The sequence below is a fragment of the Rhinoderma darwinii genome, chromosome 4, assembly GCF_050947455.1.
Source record: "Rhinoderma darwinii isolate aRhiDar2 chromosome 4, aRhiDar2.hap1, whole genome shotgun sequence".
Lineage (NCBI taxonomy): Eukaryota > Metazoa > Chordata > Amphibia > Anura > Rhinodermatidae > Rhinoderma > Rhinoderma darwinii.
This window is the reverse complement of record NC_134690.1, coordinates 138419599-138440897: the sequence shown is the minus strand read 5'-3', so window position 1 is coordinate 138440897 and position 21299 is coordinate 138419599. Positions and strand designations below refer to the sequence as shown.

Here is a 21299-nt window from a genome sequence, read left to right as displayed (position 1 = left end):
GCTATTATTCGGCCACCCCTAAACAATGCTCATATGCAGAAACGGTTTCAGTGGGCTCAGAAATACATGAAGACTAATTTTCAAACCGTGTTGTTTACTGATGAGTGCCGTGCAACCCTGGATGGTCCAGATGGATGGAGTAGTGGATGGTTGGTGAATGGCCACCATGTCCCAACAAGGCTGCAATGTCAGCAAGGAGGTGGCGGAGTCATGTTTTGGGCTGGAATCATGGGGAGAGAGCTGGTAGGCCCCTTTAGGGTCCCTGACGGTGTGAAAATGACCTCTGCAAAGTACGTAGATTTTATGACTGACCACTTTCTTCCGTGGTACAAAAATAAGAACCGTGCCTTCCGTAGAAAAATTATCTTCATGCATGACAATGCACCATCTCATGCTGCAAAGAATACCTCTGTGCCATTGGCAGCTATGGGCATAAAAGGATAGAAACTCATGGTGTGGCCCCCATGTTCCCCTGACCTCAACCCTATTGAGAACCTTTGGAGCATCCTCAAGCAAAATATCTATGAGGGTGGGAGGCAGTTCACATCAAAACAGATGCTCTGGGAGGCTATTCTGACATCCTGCAAAGAAGTTCAAGCAGAAACTGTCCAAATACTCACAAATTCAATGGATGCAAGAATTGTGAAGGTGATATCAAAGAAGGGGGGTCCTATGTTAACATGTAACTTGGCCTGTTAAGTTTTTTTTCGATTGAAAGAGCTTTTGATTTCTGTAAATATGACCTCCTGATGCTGCAAATTCAACAAATTACCATTTTAGTTCTCTTTACAACCTTTAAAATGTTTTGATCTCTGTTGTGCATAATAATTTGAAACCGTGCATTTTGAGTTTTTTACTTCTAAAAAAAAATCTGTTATCATTAGGAGATTTGTACAATAAAATTCACTTTATACTCCAACGGTTGATTGCTTGAAGATTATACTGACTGTCATTTGCATCGACTATTTAGGAAAATCAGCGAAAAATACCATTTGCATAATAATTTGGAACGCGGTGTATAAATATATGGACAGTGACATCAGGGGTTACCTCTAGGAGTGAAATCCATGGCCAGAGCGTCGGCAATGCTCTGGAAGGGGATTCCGCTTCATGAGTGGCCTCCCTCTGCTCCTCCGCTCTGAACTAATGCTAAAGCAGGGTTCCCTGCTTTAGAATTGTGTTCAACTGTATCTGCGTCCTGAGGATGCAGATACAGTTGACACCAGGAGTGTGGGACATACCACCCGGAATCCGGGGCTGTCCCGCTGATTCTGGGACGGTTGGGAAGTATGGCTGATTATGAGGAACATTTGCACATCACGGCTGGATGAGAGTTTTGTAGGTAAAATTGTGATGCAGTATTTAGACAACTGTCTGTGATAAATATGATTACATAGTAATGCTCGGTTTTTTACAATAATGCCCACTGACTATATATGATCTATATGTCACATTACATATATAAATTCCAATAAATGTCTGGTCTGGTGCTCTCATAGGAAAGATTATCCACTGTACTACATTGTAAAATTATGCAAAATGCAGACAAGAGATTATTCTTTTGTAAAATCAGAACAAATCTTCTGTGACTGTGAAGGAAGACACCAGCAATAATAGCCCTTTGCCCCCTAGCTGTTTCACAACACTTTTTTCCTTTTAGCTAGTCAACATCTCCCCTCCCCTAAGACTTCCCTCTGTAATACCTGCATAAAGCCATAGGTCATTGACAACACACAGCAACACTCAGTCTACTGGAGCTCACTGGACAAAGCTGCAATGGACAGGAAAATGCAAGAGCAGAAGGTATTGTACTCTCCATATATTATCATTGAAGTGAGAGGTGTTTAAATGTGTGTGCGTGTGTATATATATATATATATATATATATATATATATATATATATATATATATACTATTATTACAAAAAGCAATACATGTGTGTGTATATTATTTATTTATTGTAAAGCTCCATTAATTCGAGGTTATGTATACTGTATATACATACATTTATTGTTATGTATAACATTAATAGACTCTAAAATAATAGCAAGATCATCTATATTTTGACATCTAAACTTGTAAAACCTATTTCGTGCCTCAGGACACTCACTAGTTGACTTATCCTCTATCTAAGAATATAGCTAATATCACACATGTCATGCTGTGTAAAGAAAAAACACTGTTTAGAAGTATATGAACACATAAAAGTAATAAAAACAGAAACCATAGAAACATTTATGGCATGTTTTGTCAATGAAATCTTCTGTAGATTGTTTTACCAAACACATTATTGGAAAAATAACTCCTATTGTGTGGCATGATGAACCTGTTGTGTTATATATGATAGCAACTGACACTAATATCTACTCACCATTATGAATATTTGTACAATACAAAGTTAAAGTATTATTGTTATCATCATTACTATTATCCCTACAATTACTGCCATCATTATCTACCCACAAAACAGTAAAGATTTTGTTTAATGAATCCCTTTGTTTGGTTGCCATCCAAGCTATGACACATTATCAGCACACTATCAGCACACATGAAAGCTAATCAACTCTAAACTTTGCAATTCAATTACAGGGATAATCAGCAAAACAATGGAGTCACTCTGCATCCCATCCCCCATATGCCCCCTGTATAGACATGCCACTTTGTCTCAGATACAGTCATTTAATTATATTAGCTGTGTCATGGTAATAACATCTAAAGATGGGGAAATCAGAAAAACTCAGGATTACACCAATTATGCTAAGAGTTAACATTTACATTTTGACACTTGAGGCACAATGGTTACACATGACACATATGTTATAGGTGTACTGTATATTTGCCACAGAAATACCCTGTGTGATATATATATATATATATATATATGTGTATATCCTTCTACATTACAAAGAGAGTGTACTTCAAGCTTTACGTTGTTTGGTATTAAGGGACCAGAAACACTGACCCAATGAATATGACCATGGGAAATATTCGATATTATCAATTCATTCATTAACAGATTACTGCTATATAGGCTCAGTTGATATTGAGGAGTAGGGATCACTTATGGCAGGAAAATATCATTAAGACACATAGGAAATGTCTCCATCTCAGTTTGTAACATTCCCTAATCTGACTACTTTCCCTGGCCCCCCCTTTTCCATTAGTCATGAGAACTAGACCCCCTCATTCAGAATAATCCACCGCACTCCTTGCACCCCAATACATGTCATGTCTGTCATACACAGACACTGGCTGGTGACCGGCTCATGTAGCTTTATGTGTACTACCCATATGTATAAAAGATGGCTGGACCGTACTTAAAGAGACTCTGTCACCACATTATAGGTGCCCTATCTCCTACATAAGGAGATCGGCGCTATAATGTAGGTGACAGCAGTGCTTTTTATTTAGAAAAACTATCTATTTTTACCACTTTATGAGCGATTTTTAGCTTTATGCTAATTAGTTTCTTAATGCCCAAGTGGGCGTGTTTTTACTTTGGACCAAGTGGGCGTTGTACAGAGGAGTGTATGACGCTGACCAACCTCCAGCCAGGATGTGACGTGTATTCAGAATCCTGACATTACACGCCCAGTTGTCCATTGAGAAACTAATTAGCATAAAGCTAATATAGGTCATAACTCAGTAAAAAATGATCGATTTTCTAAATAAAAAACTCTGCTGTAATCTACATTACAGCGCCGATCACATCATGTACAATATAGGCCACTTATAATGTGGTGACAGAGCCTCTTTAAGCATTTTTTACATTTTGTGTCTCGCTTATATCCTCATAGATTGTAAGCTCTTGCGAGCAGGGTCCTCACTCCTCTTGTTTGAATTGCACATTAGTTGTGTCAATATGTAATGTCTGATATTGTCTGTACAATGTACCCCCTGAACTGTAAAGTGCTGTGGAATATGTTTGCACTACATAAATAAAGATTATTATTATTATTATTAGGAAAGAGGCACCTGTATAACAGTAAACTCTGCACTCAACAGCTGCCTGGCCCTCTGCTACAAGTGCACATTTTGCAGGGATAAGCACTTTTTCTAATGACGCAAGTGCAAGTTAGCAGGTTTATGACCCGGCAGACTTCCACATGTACAGCTGGATATTGCACTCTCTTTAAAGCCTTGTAATATACTATTATTGATTATGTTCATTTATCAACAATTTTACTTTAGAAAAAAAGGAGCATTTTGCTAGTAATGTGCTATTATCATTGTTAAAATAAAACTAAATGATGCTGGAGTCAGGGTTACTACTGGTTCCAAGTACTTTTGGAGAGTATGGAGAATTCCAAATGTCTAGAGAGCAAAAATATACTTTGTCATACAGACATGACAGTGAAAAGTTTTTTTGATGGTTAATGCTACTGATAATATAATAATAGTTCTGCTGTTAGTCCACCTAGCTCTTCTTGCTTGGTACAATATGGATGAGGTCTTAGTGTTGCATTTCCTAATGTTTATTTAATAGGTATATTTTCGATGTACTTTTTATTTCATGTCATCAAAAACTATAGAGAGACCTGGAAAGGAATGCTGGATCAAAATAGTGACAGCTCGGGATGCCAATTTGTAGTGTATTTGGTTTGGCAAAAGTTGTTAGTATACTACTTGGAGCCATTAAAAATGTGTTTAGAGATTGTTTATATTTGAAATGCCCTTAAGGCTCATATATATTTATAGCAAACCTACATACACAGCCCCTATACAGCAGCACATGGAGTCCCTATGGGCTCACCTCTAGGGCATTTTTTTGTGTCAACAAAGGGTCCTTCTGTGATATGGCATGCAGTGCTGCATGTGGATTCTGTAAAAAAAAACAACCCTCTGCGTGCTTCCATATAAAACTGTAGGCACATTTCGGCTAGGGATGCTAATTTATTGATATGTGCAATTATGAATCTTTGTTCAGCAATAACATAAAATAAATCAGTACAATGAGACATATTGACCCACAATTACGAAAACCAGCGTTTTTTCATGCCAGTCTTAGGCTTCGTTCACATCTGCGCTAGGGCTCTGTTCCAACAGAGCTTTCCGTTGGAACGGAGCCCTGACAGACACAAACGGAAACCATCACCATTGATTTCAATGGTGACGGATCCAGTACCAATGGTTTCCATTTGTCTCCGTTGTGCAAGGTTTCAGTCATTTTGATGGAATCAATACCGTAGTCGACTACGGTATTGATTCCGTCAAAACGACTGAACCCTTGCACAATGGAGACAAACGATAACCATTGGCACCAGATCCGTCACCATTGAAATCAATGGTGATGGAAAAGGAAACCTATGGTTTCCGTTTGTGTCTGTCAGGCTCCGTTCCGATGGAACATCGGAACAGAGCCCTAGCACAGATGTGAACGAAGCCTCAGTGAAGGAGATAGTAGTATTGATTTGCGCCAAATTTATTAAAAGGGGCACACCTCTTAATTTGGTTCATTTTGACCTGTCAATCAGGGGGAAAATCAAATATATGCCTTTTCAAAGTTAAAAAATTATTGTGTAGACAAAAAAAGTTAATCGGCTTTATTTTGTGTCCACACAGGAGTAATAAGTCGGGTTCATGGGACATGTCCAATTCCCTGGTATAGTATCCAGATCCAAACGTACAAAATGAATAGTGGCGTCCAGCACGTCCCAATAATAAGTCTATTGTAAATCAATTAAAAAAGAAGGGACATCTTATTGCGTCTAAAAACCAGCTTACATATTTCGATCTGATCTCAGCTCTTACTCATATCATAAGATTATAAACTTGACAAGTCCAGGTTAAACTTCTTGGAGACAACACCAATATTTCTTTTCACTTTTTAAATTTGACGAGCGATGAGAAAAGTTCAACATTTTACCGCAAATTTGTTGAATGTCCCAAAAACTGGTGTGAACTGCTTAGTGGGCCACTGTCTTTCTTCATGACTTGCATTTTTCAGTAATAAGGAAAGGCTTAAAAAAGCAGAAAATCCTTTATCAGGGAAATATGATTAACACCTCTCATGGAAAATGGTTGGTGAATATTTTTTGGGTTGTTGCTGCAGCTCTTTCCCTATTGGCGAATTTTGGATATGGTGTTTGGTCACTCCATGTAACAGTGTAACAAGTAAGGGTGGTCTTCTAAAGGTGTGTTCACATCAGCGTTCGTTTCCACTGAGGGGTTCCGTCGGAGGTTTCCGTCGGGTTAACCCCTCAGCGGAAAGGCAAACGAAAACATCAGCTTCCGTTCCCTCATCATTGAACTCAATGGTGACAGAAACATCGCTAATGGTTTCTGTCTTTCACGGTTGTCGACTGCACTATTGAGTCCATCTGAAAGAACGGAACTCTGTCACAACGGTTGAAGCTGAGGTTTCCGTTTGCCTTTCCATTGAGGGGTTAACCTGATGGAGCTTCTGACAGAACCCCTCAACGGTGATGTGAACAGGCCCTAATATAGTGCCTTCTTGCCTTTGTCTCCATTGTACGTTTGTCTCCATGAGGGCAATGATGACTTTATCAAGTGATGGGTGAAAGGTACAATACATAGAAAGACTGTGTGTACACATACCTGTGCAGGGAGCCACACATGCTGAATTCCACTAGTATACGAAACACTAGGCAAATGGGTTCCAGGTTTTTTACATTAAGATTGCGCAAGAAAGCAGAAATTAAAATGTTTGGCTAAAAGAATATGTTCACTGTTGATCACCATTTTACAGTTGACATATAGAATTAATCAACATAAAATTAAGTAACTTTGCATTAATTATCTTGTACTAATCTTGAATTACATCCTATATTATAGCCCACGGCTGTATTTACAATTCTGGTGGTTTTCATTGGAATTAGTTGACAGCTTGTTATTAGACACATCCCTAACAGTTTAGCTGAGCTCCCATAATACTGAAGGACAGTTAATTTTCCCTTGCTGTATAGTGCCTTGTGTATAGAGAAGACAAAATGCAAATCACCTGAGCAAGCTAGGTGCAGACAAGAATGCTGAGAAATTTTAGCTCTGAAGCCTGCAGATTTGTCAATGCAGCTCAGGATTAGGCTGGGTTCACACGACCATGTTACGTCCGTAATGGACGGAACGTATTTCGGCCACAAGTCCCAGACTGAACACACTGCAGAGAGTCGGGCTCCTAGCATCATAGTTATGTACGACGCTAGGAGTCCCTGCCTCGCTGCAGGACAACTGTCCCGTACTGTAATCATGTTATCAGTACGGGACAGTAGTTCCACGGAGAGGCAGGGACTCCTAGCATCGTACATAACTATGATGCTAGGAGCCCGGCTCCATGCAGTGTGTTTGGTCCGGGACTTCCGGCCGGAATACGTTCCATCCATTACGGACGTAACATGCTCGTGTGAACCCAGCCTTACAATACAGTGTGTAACTCCGGATCAGTAAAACACAAGTAAAGCAATGTGTTTACGAACTAAACTGTTTATGCTGATGGTTGACTGTATTGTGGTCTTTATGTATCCTTCTGCACATGGACATATTTTGTATCTGTGTCAACAGGACCCGAAATACGACACTTATAGCCTGCTATTGAGCCTATTCTGTACGTCTGTATGCCTCCGATTTTACACAGAGATAAATTGAGGTGTATTCTCACCAATTATCACTAATTTGCACTGTAGGTCTGTAATGTGGACCATTGTAGGTCTCCATGCACATGGTAAACTGGCCATAGATACAGAATTTGTGCTAATAATCTGCGTATCTATGGCAACAAAACAAAATCTAAAATAAAATTAGGCTTTTTAGTTGGAAAATGTATTGGATACGCTTACATTTCTTTCTCTGCAAACGATTGTTACTAGGCCTACCGTAACTGGCATAAAGTTTTAGGGAAAGTGAAACATGCTAATGTAGTGCTTTTTATCATGACTGAAGTAATGTACCGTGCAAAAAATCATTCCTATCTAAACCTAGCCAGACATGATTGTCGTCTTGTTCCTAGCATGAGGGGTCCCAATCTATTGCAGATTCCACTATCCCACCCAACAATAGTCAGATACGGAGCTTGGGTTGGAATTCTGGAATGCATGGATTTCGAGGACAGAATTTTCATGTCCTGAATAATCTGAAGAGCATATTAAATACAGGATTTCCCCTTTTTTTCCTTCCTGTCTAATTCTATTATTCTCATGCAGATAACTGGCTCCAAATGTGTTTGGAAATTGGCCATCTCCCCTAGCGATGTATGTTTGGCGGATAAGAACTTTATGTTAAGGCCCTTTCACAAGGGCCAATGATCCAATGTACGAACGCTCGTCCCCAAACAGGGCAGCAATCTGCCGACTTATTGGCTGAAGGATAAAAATATGTCCATGCTAGGTGGATCCAACAATAATCTAATATGTAGGAGGACAGCCTGAATGTTCCCTTAGAACATAACTGGTACCAGTGGTGTCTGCCAGCCTATGTCCCTCTCTTCCTATAGGAATAATCATGCACTCTTGGCTGACCGCTATCAACGGTATATGGCCAACTTTAGGCCTCATGCTCACATTGCTTTTACGGGCCTCACTACTTCTGAAGGGGGGAAACCCCCATTCATATGGCATTCGATAGACCACTGTATGGCAGCACATAAAATCCATGCTAGTACAGAGACAAATTCCGCCATACCATCCACGTAGTGTGTGCATAAGGTCTGAGTCTACTTAAACCAAACTCTAGAATCACACAGCTTACCATAACACACTAACATGGGTCAAGGCAGCTGAGATATGAGTAGCTGTTTGGCAGGTTACGCATACTGGATAGCTTGTGGTCACTCTTGGTAACAAGGGGATCTATTTCACTGACTACCAAACTAATTGCTTAGCATAATAAAAAAAAATAGTTTTCATGTTCTTTATCATTACAACTTTGCAAATGTACATATTTTATCAACATATTATGTTTATTAGGTAATTAGTCTTAGCAATAGCACTAATAACAAATATAGAATTAAATAAAGTAAATATTTCCAATGTTTTCAATACATTTTACCACGTCTCATTATGTTCAAACTGGAGCAAAAACTGAAAAGAGCCATTTCTATGGTGACAAAACTATCTTAAACTAGAATAGAAATGATAATATCCAATCTATTTTATACTCTGTTGCGACAATGTCAGAGTTTAATAACAATCAGCGCAGAATTCCTCATTTAGGGTTATACAAATGTTAGAGTACCATACATATTGTGTTGTGCTGTTTAAACGCAGACTTTTCCAATATCACAATGTGATTGTTCGTGTTCAAGCAGTGCAGTTCTGATACAGTCTTGTAAGTGTTTTCATCCAAAAATAGAGGGTCACATACAAGTTTTTCCATTATATTTATCTGGTCTTCAGGTTTCACTCCTGGCTTTTTCTAAAAAAAAAAAAATGCATCAAAAGCATTAGGGAATAGGTTGAAAGTTTTATATTTTTTCTCTTTTTTAAGTTTTTTTTCTTGATCCAGTCTTGGTTTTGTTTTTAAAAAATGTGAACACAGCCTAAGGGTGTATCCAAATAAAAAAATAGCACAATGGTGGGCTAGTTCTAAACAAAACATGCATGTAGAGATCAGAGTTGGATGTTTAGGAAGTTAGAAATGCATTGAACAATAAATAATTTCCTGTTTCTCTATTCTAGAACCTGACAGGAACTCTGATTTTCGCTGTGTTTACGGCTGTGCTGGGATCTTTGCAATATGGATATGGTATTGGAGTTATTAATGCTCCACAAAAGGTAAAATATAATAGTGTATTGCTGCTAAATTTAAAGAAACTGTTATATATTGTGACATTTCAGCATTTCTTTATGGCTTCTCAAAATATCCATTACCCTGTATATTAGAGGACATTTTTTTTTTATAACAGTGATACAACAACAAAGCAACAGCTGGAATCTGGTCACTATGGGTAACAGACTTGAGTGACATTAAAAATAATCCTCTCTGCTTTTGATATACTATATGGCCAAACGTATATGGACACCCCTCCTAATTATTGAGTTCAGGTATTTCAGCCACACCAATTGGAAACAGGTGCATAAAATCAAGCACACAGCCATGCAATCTCCATAGATAAAACATCGGTAGTAGTGTTGGTTGTACTGAAGAGCTCACTTACTTTAATCATGGCATTCTCAAAAGGATGCCACCATTGTCACATTTCTGATCTGCTAGATCTGACCTGTAAGTGCTATAATTGTAAGGTGGAAATGTCTAGGTGTAAAAACAACTCAGCCACAAAGCGGTTGACCCTGCAAACTCACAGAGCATTGCTGAAGCAGGTAGCGCACATATATCTCTAGTGCTCTGTTGCATCACTACTACAGAGTTTAAAACTGCCTCTGAAAGGGACATTGGCACAAGAATTATGCGTCAGGAGTGTCATGAAATGGGTTTTAATGGTTGAACAGATGCACGCAAGCCTAAGATCACTGTGCACAATGCCAAGCGTCAGCTGGTGTGGTGTAAAGCACACCACCACTGGAGGAAACAAGTGTCCTAGAGTGATGAATCATGTTTCACTACCTGGCAATCTGATGGATTAATTTGGGTTTGGTGGATGCAAGGAGAACGCTACTTACCGAAATGCATTGTGCCTATTGTAACATTTGGTGGAAGAGGGATAATGGTCTGGGGTTGTCTCTCAGGGTTTGGGCCAGGCACCCTTTTCCCAGTGAAGGATAATGTTAATGCTACATCATACAACAACATTTTGGACAATTGTATGCTGTCAACTTTGTGGTAAGAGTTTGGGGCGGCCACTTTTCTGTTCCAGAATGACTGTGCCCGTGTACAAAGTAACGTCCATAAAGACATGGTTTAATGTTTGCTTTGGAGGAACTCGACTGGTCAACACAGAGCCCTGAATACCTTTGAGATTAATTAGAACACTGATTGCGGGTCAGACCCCAGTGCCTGACCTCACAAAGGCTCTTTTGGCTGATTGGGCACAAATTCCCACAGACATACTCCAAAGACTTTTTCAGAAGAGTGGAGGCTGTTATAGCCACAAAAGGAAGCCCAACTACATATTAACGCCAATAGTTGTGCAATGGGATGCCCAACAAGCTCATATAGGTGTGATAGTCAGGTGTTCACATACTTTTGGCCATAAAGTCTATGTCTACATTTTCTATTTAACTGACAGCTCATAAGAAGAGAGATGGAGTAAAAGAGGTAAAGTTCTTCATTTCAGTAAACATATTACTGTTTCACACATCGGTGTAGTATAATGACATTATATGCATGTGATCAGTCTAAACGTTCTTTCCTCTTAATCTCATGACAGGGAGGATAATCTGTTCATTTAGGTGGGCTTGCGCACCTGATTGAGCAATTCTTCCATTAGCTGGCATAAAAGAAAGGATGCGGCCTTTAAATGTTAACTTTACCACTATTGCACAGCGGCAGAAGAAGGTTAAATTCACACCACATATATGGTGCACGTTCGGTGTATACTCTGGGAATAATCTCCCGACATATGCGCCAACATGCCCATAGACTTTTATAGCTAAATGAAACCTCTGAATGTTTATATTGTGTAATTATATCGCCATTATTAGTTTACATTTTATCTATTCTATCCTGTCACCTAGGTCATTGAAAAACACTATACAAAGTCGTTGGGTCTGTCATTGGACAATGACATAATTAACAGTGGAAATGAGACAACTGAATCTGTACACCCATCTGTCACCATGTACTGGTCACTCTCAGTATCGGTTTTCTCTCTGGGTGGTTTGGTGTCCTCCTTCTTTGTTGGATGGATTGCAGACAAACTGGGAAGGTAAGCACTATTCGTGCCTTTGTAGCTTTCTATCTGATATAGGAACAGATAGAGCAGAACTAAGTTTTTCATCTTTTGCAATCTTTCTGGGTTGCACTGTGCAGGTGCACCAAAAGTGTTCAGGGTACTTATTTTGGTAGTACTCCTGTGTGCATAAAGTGACCATCTGACATAGGACTTGGTGATTATATGATAATGCAATTACGACAGAAACCAGAAATCTATAGTGACGGTGGTGTAGCTAAATCCGACATATGGATAAGTTCACTCTGTGTATGAATAGTTTGGGGATTAGCAAAAATAGCACTGCAGACTGGACAAAAATTTGTGTACGTTCTTCAAATGGACCTAATTAACCCTTTGATGCATAAAAGTTTAACCTCCTATAGACAAACCCAACACAGTTAATAAATTGAGTTGAGTTAAGTGATAAGTTCTGTTGCTTCTAAACAAGCTCAGCTCCACTATATGAGTATATAACGTTCTCTTGGTAAATGTTAGCAGCTGTCATAATTATATCTGACATGATAAAATATTATGAACATGCAGTAGCAAAGAAATCTTTAAAACCGTGTCTGATTATTAGGCTGGGTTCACACGACCTATTTTCAGACGTAAACGAGGCGTTTTATGCCTCGTTTTACGTCTGAAAATAGGGCTACAATATGTCGGCAAACATCTGCCCATTCATTTGAATGGGTTTGCCGACGTACTGTGCAGACAACCTGTCATTTACGCGTCGTCGTTTGACAGCTGTCAAACGACGACGCATAAAAATACAGCCTCCTCAAAAGAAGTGCAGGACACTTCTTTCAGACGTAATTTGAGCCGTTCTTCATTGAACTCAATGAAGCACAGCTCAAAATTTACGGCTGTCAGAGAAGCCTCGCAAAATGCGAGGAGGAGCAATTACGGCTGAAACGAGGCAGCTGTTTTCTCCTGAAAACAGTCTGTCTTTTCAGACGTAAAAGCCTGCTACCGTGTGCACATACCCTAACTCATAGGGACTGATTCATATGAATGTTACTAATTCATTATTATCACTATTGTCATGATGAATATTAGTTCAGGCAACTTAGTTGTTGGAAACATTCTGTGCAAAGTCATTTTGGTTGAGATATTATTTTTGTCAGGATTTTGAGTGTATATTGGTAAAAAGTCACACAGATAGTAACTACGGGTATTGTAGAACCAGTTATGTAAGGTCTTACTTGTTTTTCTGTACTATGAACTATGGACAATACAATAAAGCATTTGATTTCACAGCTCTATAATTGTTAAAAGGACAAAGTGACTGAGTTAAATTTCTATTGGAAGTTCCAGATTAATCTCTTAGCAGGATGGAATATACAGTGAAGGAAATAAGTATTTGATCCCTTGCTGATTTTGTAAGTTTGCCCACTGTCAAAGACATGAACAGTCTAGAATTTTTAGGCTAGGTTAATTTTACCAGTGAGAGATAGATTATATTTAAAAAAAAAACAGAAAATCACATTGTCAAAATTATATATATTTATTTGCATTGTGCACAGAGAAATAAGTATTTGATCCCCTACCAACCATTCAGGGTATGTTCACACGGCCAAATTTCAGACGTATACGAGGCGTATTATGCCTTGTTTTACGTCTGAAAATAGGGCTACAATACGTCGGCAAACATCTGCCCATTCATTTGAATGGGTTTGCCGACGTACTGTGCAGACGACCTGTTATTTACGCGTCGTCGTTTGACAGCTGTCAAACGACGACGCGTAAAAATACAGCCTCGTCAAAAGAAGTGCAGGACACTTCTTTGGACGTTTTTGGAGCTGTTTTCTCATAGACTCCAATGAAAACAGCTCCAAAAACGGACGTAAAAAACGCCGCGAAAACGGCGCAAAAAACGCCGCGAAAAATGCGAGTTGGTAAAAAAACGTCTGAAAAGCAGGGTCTGTTTTCCCTTGAAAACAGCTCTGGATTTTCAGACGTTTTTGTTGACTACGTGTGAACATACCCTAAGAGTTCAGCCTCCTCCAGACCAGTTACATGCTCCAAATCAACTTGGTGCCTGCATTAAAGACAGCTGTCTTATATGGTCACCTGTATAAAAGACTCCTGTCCACAGACTCAATTAATCAGTCTGACTCTAACCTCTACAACATGGGCAAGACCAAAGAGCTTTCTAAGGATGTCAGGGACAAGATCATAGACCTGCACAAGGCTGGAATGGGCTACAAAACCATAAGTAAGACGCTGGGTGAGAAGGAGACAACTGTTGGTGCAATAGTAAGAAAATGGAAGACATACAAAATGACTGTCAATCGACATCGATCTGGGGCTCCATGCAAAATCTCACCTCGTGGGGTATCCTTGATCCTGAGGAAGGTGAGAGCTCAGCCGAAAACTACACGGGGGGAACTTGTTAATGATCTGAAGGCAGCTGGGACCACAGTCACCAAGAAAACCATTGGTAACACATTACGCCGTAATGGATTAAAATCCTGCAGTGCCCGCAAGGTCCCCCTGCTCAAGAAGGCACATGTACAGACCCGTCTCAAGTTTGCAAATGAACATCTGGATGATTCTGAGAGTGCTTGGGAGAAGGTGCTGTGGTCAGATGAGACAAAAATTGAGCTCTTTGGCATTAACTCAACTCGCCGTGTTTGGAGGAAGAGAAATGCTGCCTATGACCCAAAGAACACCGTCGCCACTGTCAAGCATGGAGGTGGAAACATTATGTTTTGGGGGTGTTTCTCTGCTAAGGGCACAGGACTACTTCACCGCATCAATGGGAGAATGGATGGAGCCATATACCGTCAAATCCTGAGTGACAACCTCCTTCCCTCCACCAGGACATTAAAAATGGCTTGTGGCTGGGTCTTCCAGCACGACAATGACCCGAAACATACAGCCAAGGCAACAAAGGAGTGGCTCAAAAAGAAGCACATTAAGGTCATGGAGTGGCCTAGCCAGTCTCCAGACCTTAATCCCATCGAAAACTTATGGAGGGAGCTGAAGATCCGAGTTGCCAAGCGACAGCCTCGAAATCTTAATCATTTACAGATGATCTGCAAAGAGGAGTGGGCCAAAATTCCATCTAAAATGTGTGCAAAACTCATTATCAACTACTAAAAACGTCTGACTGCTGTGCTTGCCAACAAGGGTTTTGCCACCAAGTATTAAGTCTTGTTTGCCAAAGGGATCAAATACTTATTTCTCTGTGCAAAATGCATATAAATATATATAATTTTGACAATGTGATTTTTTTTTTAAATAATCTATCTCTCACTGGTAAAATTAACCTAGCCTAAAAATTCTAGACTGTTCATGTCTTTGACAGTGGGCAAACTTACAAAATCAGCAAGGGATCAAATACTTATTTCCTTCACTGTACTGTTATTGATCAGTGAGGGATCCTATGTAAGAACAATATTGCCATATGAAAGGTCGTTCTCTGTTATGTTATACAATCTATCGGTATATATCCTCCTTGATTTCAGATCTTATGTATTTCAGGATTAAAGCCATGATGGTTGTGAATACTCTGGCCGTCATTGGAGCCCTTCTCATGGGCTTGGCTCCTTTGGGCCAAGCTCATGCTCTAGTTATTGCTGGTAGACTTATAACTGGTCTTTATTGTGGTAAGTAGGGCATATACAATCATGCTTATGTGAATTTAGAGCCCGAATGTTAATATTTTTTTTCATCTATGATTAAAATCACATGTGATTGATTTATTATCAGTATATAACTGACAGGTCGAGAAAGATTCTATTTACCGTACTAAAAGTAGCCGAAACTTCAAGGGAGAATTGGAGGTTTAAAGGGGTTGTCTTAATAAGACAACCTCCTCTCCATGTGCCCTATTAGGGGGTCCCTTTATTAGCTAGAGTGCAGAGCTGCCAACAAAGGGCCATGAATGACCGGCCTGTAATACTACAATGCTAATTGCTGAGTTTTACAGAAGTGGACCCGTGTTGATCAGCTGGTCGCTGGGCCATCTTAAGTTGAAAAAAGGGGTTGTTGTGATTGACACCCCTATGTGGGGAAAATGTCAGAGTACGAAAATGAACAATTATGCAAAACTGTAATTTTACCTGTTTATTGTTTCTTCAATTGTAAATGCTGCAGAATATGTTTTTGATATATAAATTGAGGTTATTGTCTATCTTGAAATATATATAATATTTGGGTAGACCAAGAACTAATATATATATCTATAATTATATACAAACTAAATGGACAAAAGAATAGGGACACACCTCTTAGGCTGTGTTCACATCAGCGTCGGGCTTCCGTTCATGGATTTCGTTCATCCTTTCCATCGGAGGAACCGATGAACGGAAAGGCAAATGAAAACCATAGCTTCTGTTTGCATTACCATTGATTTCAATTAATGCTTCCATTGCAATTGGTTTTCGTTTGTTTCCGTTCCATAAGGTTTCTGTTTTTTCACGGAAACAATAGCGTAGTCGACCAATAGGCCACTCTTCCTTTGGAATTAACTAGAATGGAGATTGTGAGCCAGACTCTCTTGTCCAACATCAGTGTCTGACCTCACAAATGCTCTTTTGGATGAATTGACAAAAATTCCCAAAAACACAATCCAAAAATCTTGTAGGAAGCTGTTTTAATCTTATCCAGATATGCTTTCCCAGAAGAGTGAAAGCACAAACTCCATATTAATGCTTATTGATTTAGAATCGAATGTCATAAAAGCTACTGTAGGTGTAATTTGTAGGTGTCCCAATACTTTTGTCCATATAGTGTATATCTATATATACTGTATATATACAGTGCCTTGTGAAAGTATTCAACCCACTTGGTATTTTTCCTGTTTTGTTACATTATAAACTTGAATTTAATTGGACATTTTTTGGAGGTTTCCTACTATTTGATATGAACATTTCTACAACTTTGAGGGTGCAAAATATTTTTTACTGTGACAATAATTAAAACAAAAACAAAAAACAAAGAACTTTAACGTTCAGCTCATGAAAGTCAATACTTTGTGGATCCACCTTTTGCTGCAATTACAGATGCAAGGCTCTAGGGGTATGTCTCAAATCACTGAAAGACTGAAACAAGTTTTCCACAAGAATTGCTCAGTAATTACTCCTATTCATCTTTCCTTCAATCCTGACCAGTTTTCTAGTCCCTGCCCAGAAAAAGCATCCCACAGCATGATGCTGCCACCACAATGCTTCACTGTAGAAATGGTTTTGTTGGGTGGGGGATAAAAAGTGTTGGTTTTGCGCCACACATCACGTTTCCCATGATGACCAAAAAATTCAACGTAGTCTCATGTCATATACAGAGAACATTCTTCCATGTGTTTGGGGAGTCTGCCACATGCTGTTTTGCAAACTCAAAATGGGTTTCATATTTCCCTATCTCCTATCTAATATAATGTGTTGTGTTGTAGATAACTACTGCGTTGTTGTTTTTTTAGCATTTATGCTAATTTGTGCTAATTTTTTGTAAAAGCCCAACTGGACATTTTTTTTTTACTTTAACCATGTGGGGGTTGTAAAGAAAAGTACCATACACTTCTCTTCATTCATGTTCAGATTTAGTCACAGCACAGCGTGATCTCGTGAGATCATGCTGTGATTTGACTTCCTCCCGCAGTTCTTTCACCAGAGCGTCAAGAGAATGACCAGACATCGCCTCCAGCCAGAAGGCGGCTGGAGGCGATGTTGGTCATTCTCCCATCGCTCCGGTGAAGGAACTGCGGGAGTAAGTGGCAACACAGCGTGATCTCGCAAGATCACGCTGTACTGTGACTAAAGCCGGACATGAATGAAGAGAAGTGTATGACGCTGATTGACAACACAGTAGTTATTTACAACACAAAACCTGTTAGATTAGGTAGGAGATAGGGAAGTATGAAACTGGTGACAGCCTCTTTAAAGGGAATGTGTCGCGAATTAAACCTTTTTTTTAAATTAATAGGCAGATGTTTGTAGGTGCTCTGCTTCCAATTTTCAGCCGTTTTTTGGGACATTTAAAAAAACGGCTGAAAACACTGCGTGTGAACATACCATTAGAATGATGAAAGTGAAGTGAATGACTTTTCAGTTGACTGGTTCACATGGCATGTATTTGACACGATTTTTTGCTCATTTTACGTTCCAAAAAATGCTTGATTACGCTTTTTATTTACATAATTGGTAAAGTGCACTGTTAGTACATGCAACGCGCTTTTTTACACACGCGTTTTTAAAAACGCGTTGTGTAAATAAAGAAATGTTAAGTCAATTCCTTTCCACACACACTCAACTCTGCTACACACACACACACACACACACACACACACACAGCACTACTACACACACACAGCACTACTACACACAGACACACTCAGCTCTGCTACACACAGTCACACATACTCAGCTCTGCTACACAGACACACACACACACACACAGACACACTCAGCTCTGCTACACACACACTCAGCTCTGCTACACACAGACAGACACACACACACAGCACTGCTACACACAGACACACTCAGCTCTGCTATACACAGACACACTGTAATGACTGGGTAGGGAGACAGACAGGTGAGCGCTAATATACCCGCCACTCAGTCCCTGCCTACTTGCATGACCCGTCCTAGGCGACGGCGTACAACTGGGCGACGGTCCCTATGCTCAATATGTGCCCGACAGACAAGGGAACACAGAAGCTAAGGGAAAAGGGGCAGTTGCCCATGGCAACACCGTGAGCAACAAGAGTAGTGAACGAACCGAGTCAAACCAGGAGTGTACGAGGTACCAAACGCAGAGCAGGAGCGTAGTCCGTAAAGCCAGGGTCAATATGCAGCTGAGGTCAATAGTAATAGCTGGAACAGCAGAGCCAGGAAACAAGAGAGAATCACAGGCAAAGACAAGAAGTAAATGAAGGTATACATAGACCGAGGGCGGGAGCTAGAACCGTCTGGCCAGGCAGTGGTAGGTTCTCCCACTCCTCAGCCTACCAGCCTGAGTGGTAGCAGATCAAGTCACTCTATCAGAGCTAGGAGCAGATGCAGACTGATTAACCACGGGCGTCGACACAGAAGCTGTGTGTGGCAGATCCTTTACACACACACACTCAGCACTGCTACACAGACACACACACAGTTCTGCTACACAGACACACACACAGCACTGCTACACACAGACACACTCAACTCTGCTGAGTCACGAGGGGCGGGGCCCAAGGGGGGTCACGAGAGGGACAGACCAGGATACACACACCTTACCTGCAGTGCAGCCAGTCTTCATAATGGCGCCTGCTATCTCCCTACAAACCAGCTTCTCTGCTGTGTGGCTCTGAACTGCGGCTGCGCAGTACAGAGCCAGATAGCAGAAGCAATGAACGGCTCCCGTTCATTGTGTCCTATGCACTGTGCTGCCGTATTCCATCTGTGTATGTGTCGTTAAGAGACACATACACAGATTAAATAAACATGCCAGCCCCAGTCAAGTAAGAAAGTGTTAATAAAAATAAACTTTGTGTGTGAAAAATTAAATAAAGTCAATATAATATTTTATTAAATAAAAACACATAAATGAATAAAAAAAAATCATGACACTGTCCCTTTAAGCATTGGCTTTTTTCTGGCCACTTTTCCATAATGCCCCACTCTGTGGAGTGTACAGCTTATATGTCCTATTGACCGATACTTTCAACTCCGCTGCAGATTTTTGGAGTTCCTTCAGTTTTAGGGTTGGCTAGTTGAATCTCTGATGCCCTCCTTTCCCAGTCTGTGAGTTTTGGTGGGCGGCCTTTTCTTTTCAGGTTTGTAGTTGTGCTATATTCTTTCCATTTCGTTATAATGGATTTATTGGTGCTCCTTGGGATGTTCAAAGCTTGGGATATTTGTTTGTGTTTTTATAACCCAACGCTGATCTATACTTCACAACTTTGTCTCTGACCAGTTTGGAGAGCTCCTTGGTCTTCATGTTGCTTAGTGGTGTTGTAGACTCAGGGGCCTTTCTGAACAGATGTATATATACTGACAACATGTGACAGATCATGTGACAATTTTATTGCACACAGGGGGACCTTATTCAACTAATTATGTGACTTCTAATGTTAATTGGTTTGACTAGACCTTATTTAGGGGTTTCATAGCAAAGGGGGTGAATATACACTCCTCAACATTAAAATTGCAATGCCAAGAAGGAAAAGTTTTGGAATTGTGGAAATCACAGGATTTATAGACATGTTAATTATATGCAAATGATAACAAAAAAATGGAAACAAAATATTCCAAACATCTTGACTTATTCAGTATCAAGTATAAGCGCCATGGTAGGGGCATAACTAGGAAAGACTGGGCCCCATAGCAAACTTTTGACTGGGGCCCCCCCTCTGCTGGGTATCACACAACCCCCCCCCCCTTGTAGATAGTGCCTCCCTATAGATTCCACCACACAGCGCCCCCCTATAGATAGCACCATACACAGCCCCCTGTAGATAACGCCATACAGACCCCCTGTAGATAACACCATACAGCCCCCTCTGTAGATAACACCATATAAGCCCCCCCCCAAAAAAAAAACGGCCTATAGTTTGTCCTACAAAAGACATGCATCCACAGGATAGGGGATACATGTGCGATCGCTGGCATTGATAAGGAGAACGGGGGACCGAAAGTCCCCCGAAGTTCTCCATGACTAACCTCGGACATCTGGCGTCTGCGCAGTTCAATAAAAATGAAAGGAGCGCTGGTCACGCATGCGCACAAGCGCGACCGGCGCTCCATTCATTTCTACAGAGCTGCCGACACAGACCCCGGAAGTCCGAGGCTTGTCATGGAGAACTTAGGGGGGACTTTCGGTCCCCCGTTCTCCTCATCGCTGGGCGTCCCAGCGATCCCACCTGTATCCCCTATCCTGTGGATAGGGGATGCATGTCTTTTGTAGGAACAACCCCTTCAGTGGCGTCGCGCTGTAGCAGCCATAGCGGCTGCTAGCGGAGCCTGCGGCCATGGGAGGGGGCCGTGCCGGTGGGTGCCACGGGCCCCCTCATGCTGCACGCCCCGTAGAAGTCGCTACGGCTGCTATAGCGGTAGTTACGCCACTGCGTATAGGTTTGTACGGTGTAAAACTACAGCTCCCAGCATGGCCGGAACAATGGTAAGGATATGCTGGGAGATGCGGTTTCACAAAAAAAAAATCATACCACCATCATCTCGCTGCAGATCATACAGTGACTACAATACTGATTAGAGGCAGAATAAACATTTACATTAAGTGACTCACCGGTGACATCTCAGATTCTAGTTCTTTTCTTCTCCCTCCGGTTCAGACATCTATGATGGATTTCTCCTGGCCATGACCCATTTCTGCAGTTTTCCGTTTAGATGTCTTCAGCTTCTCACTTTTAAAACATTTCTGCACCTATAAACAAAGTTACAATTCTCAACACATCTAAATATAACGGTCTCTCTCACACACACACACACACACACACACACACACACACACCGTGCCCCCTGTAGATAGTGCCCACATATGGACTCCAGAGCTGCAAGGCAATAGCGCTAA

At 40.6% G+C, this 21299-nt stretch overlaps 1 protein-coding gene across 1 annotated transcript in view; it reads left to right on the top strand.

Annotated features, from left to right (window-relative positions):
* The first annotated feature begins 1725 nt into the window (after positions 1–1725).
* The window catches only part of SLC2A2 (solute carrier family 2 member 2), a 52624-nt gene continuing 33050 nt past the window's right edge, over positions 1726–21299 (top strand). Inside the window, exons 1-4 of the mRNA XM_075861600.1 lie at positions 1726–1803; positions 9631–9726; positions 11587–11777; positions 15273–15397. Coding sequence (XP_075717715.1) covers positions 1777–1803; positions 9631–9726; positions 11587–11777; positions 15273–15397 — 439 coding nt within the window. The 5' untranslated portion in view covers positions 1726–1776. The remainder of the gene's footprint in view (positions 1804–9630; positions 9727–11586; positions 11778–15272; positions 15398–21299) is intronic.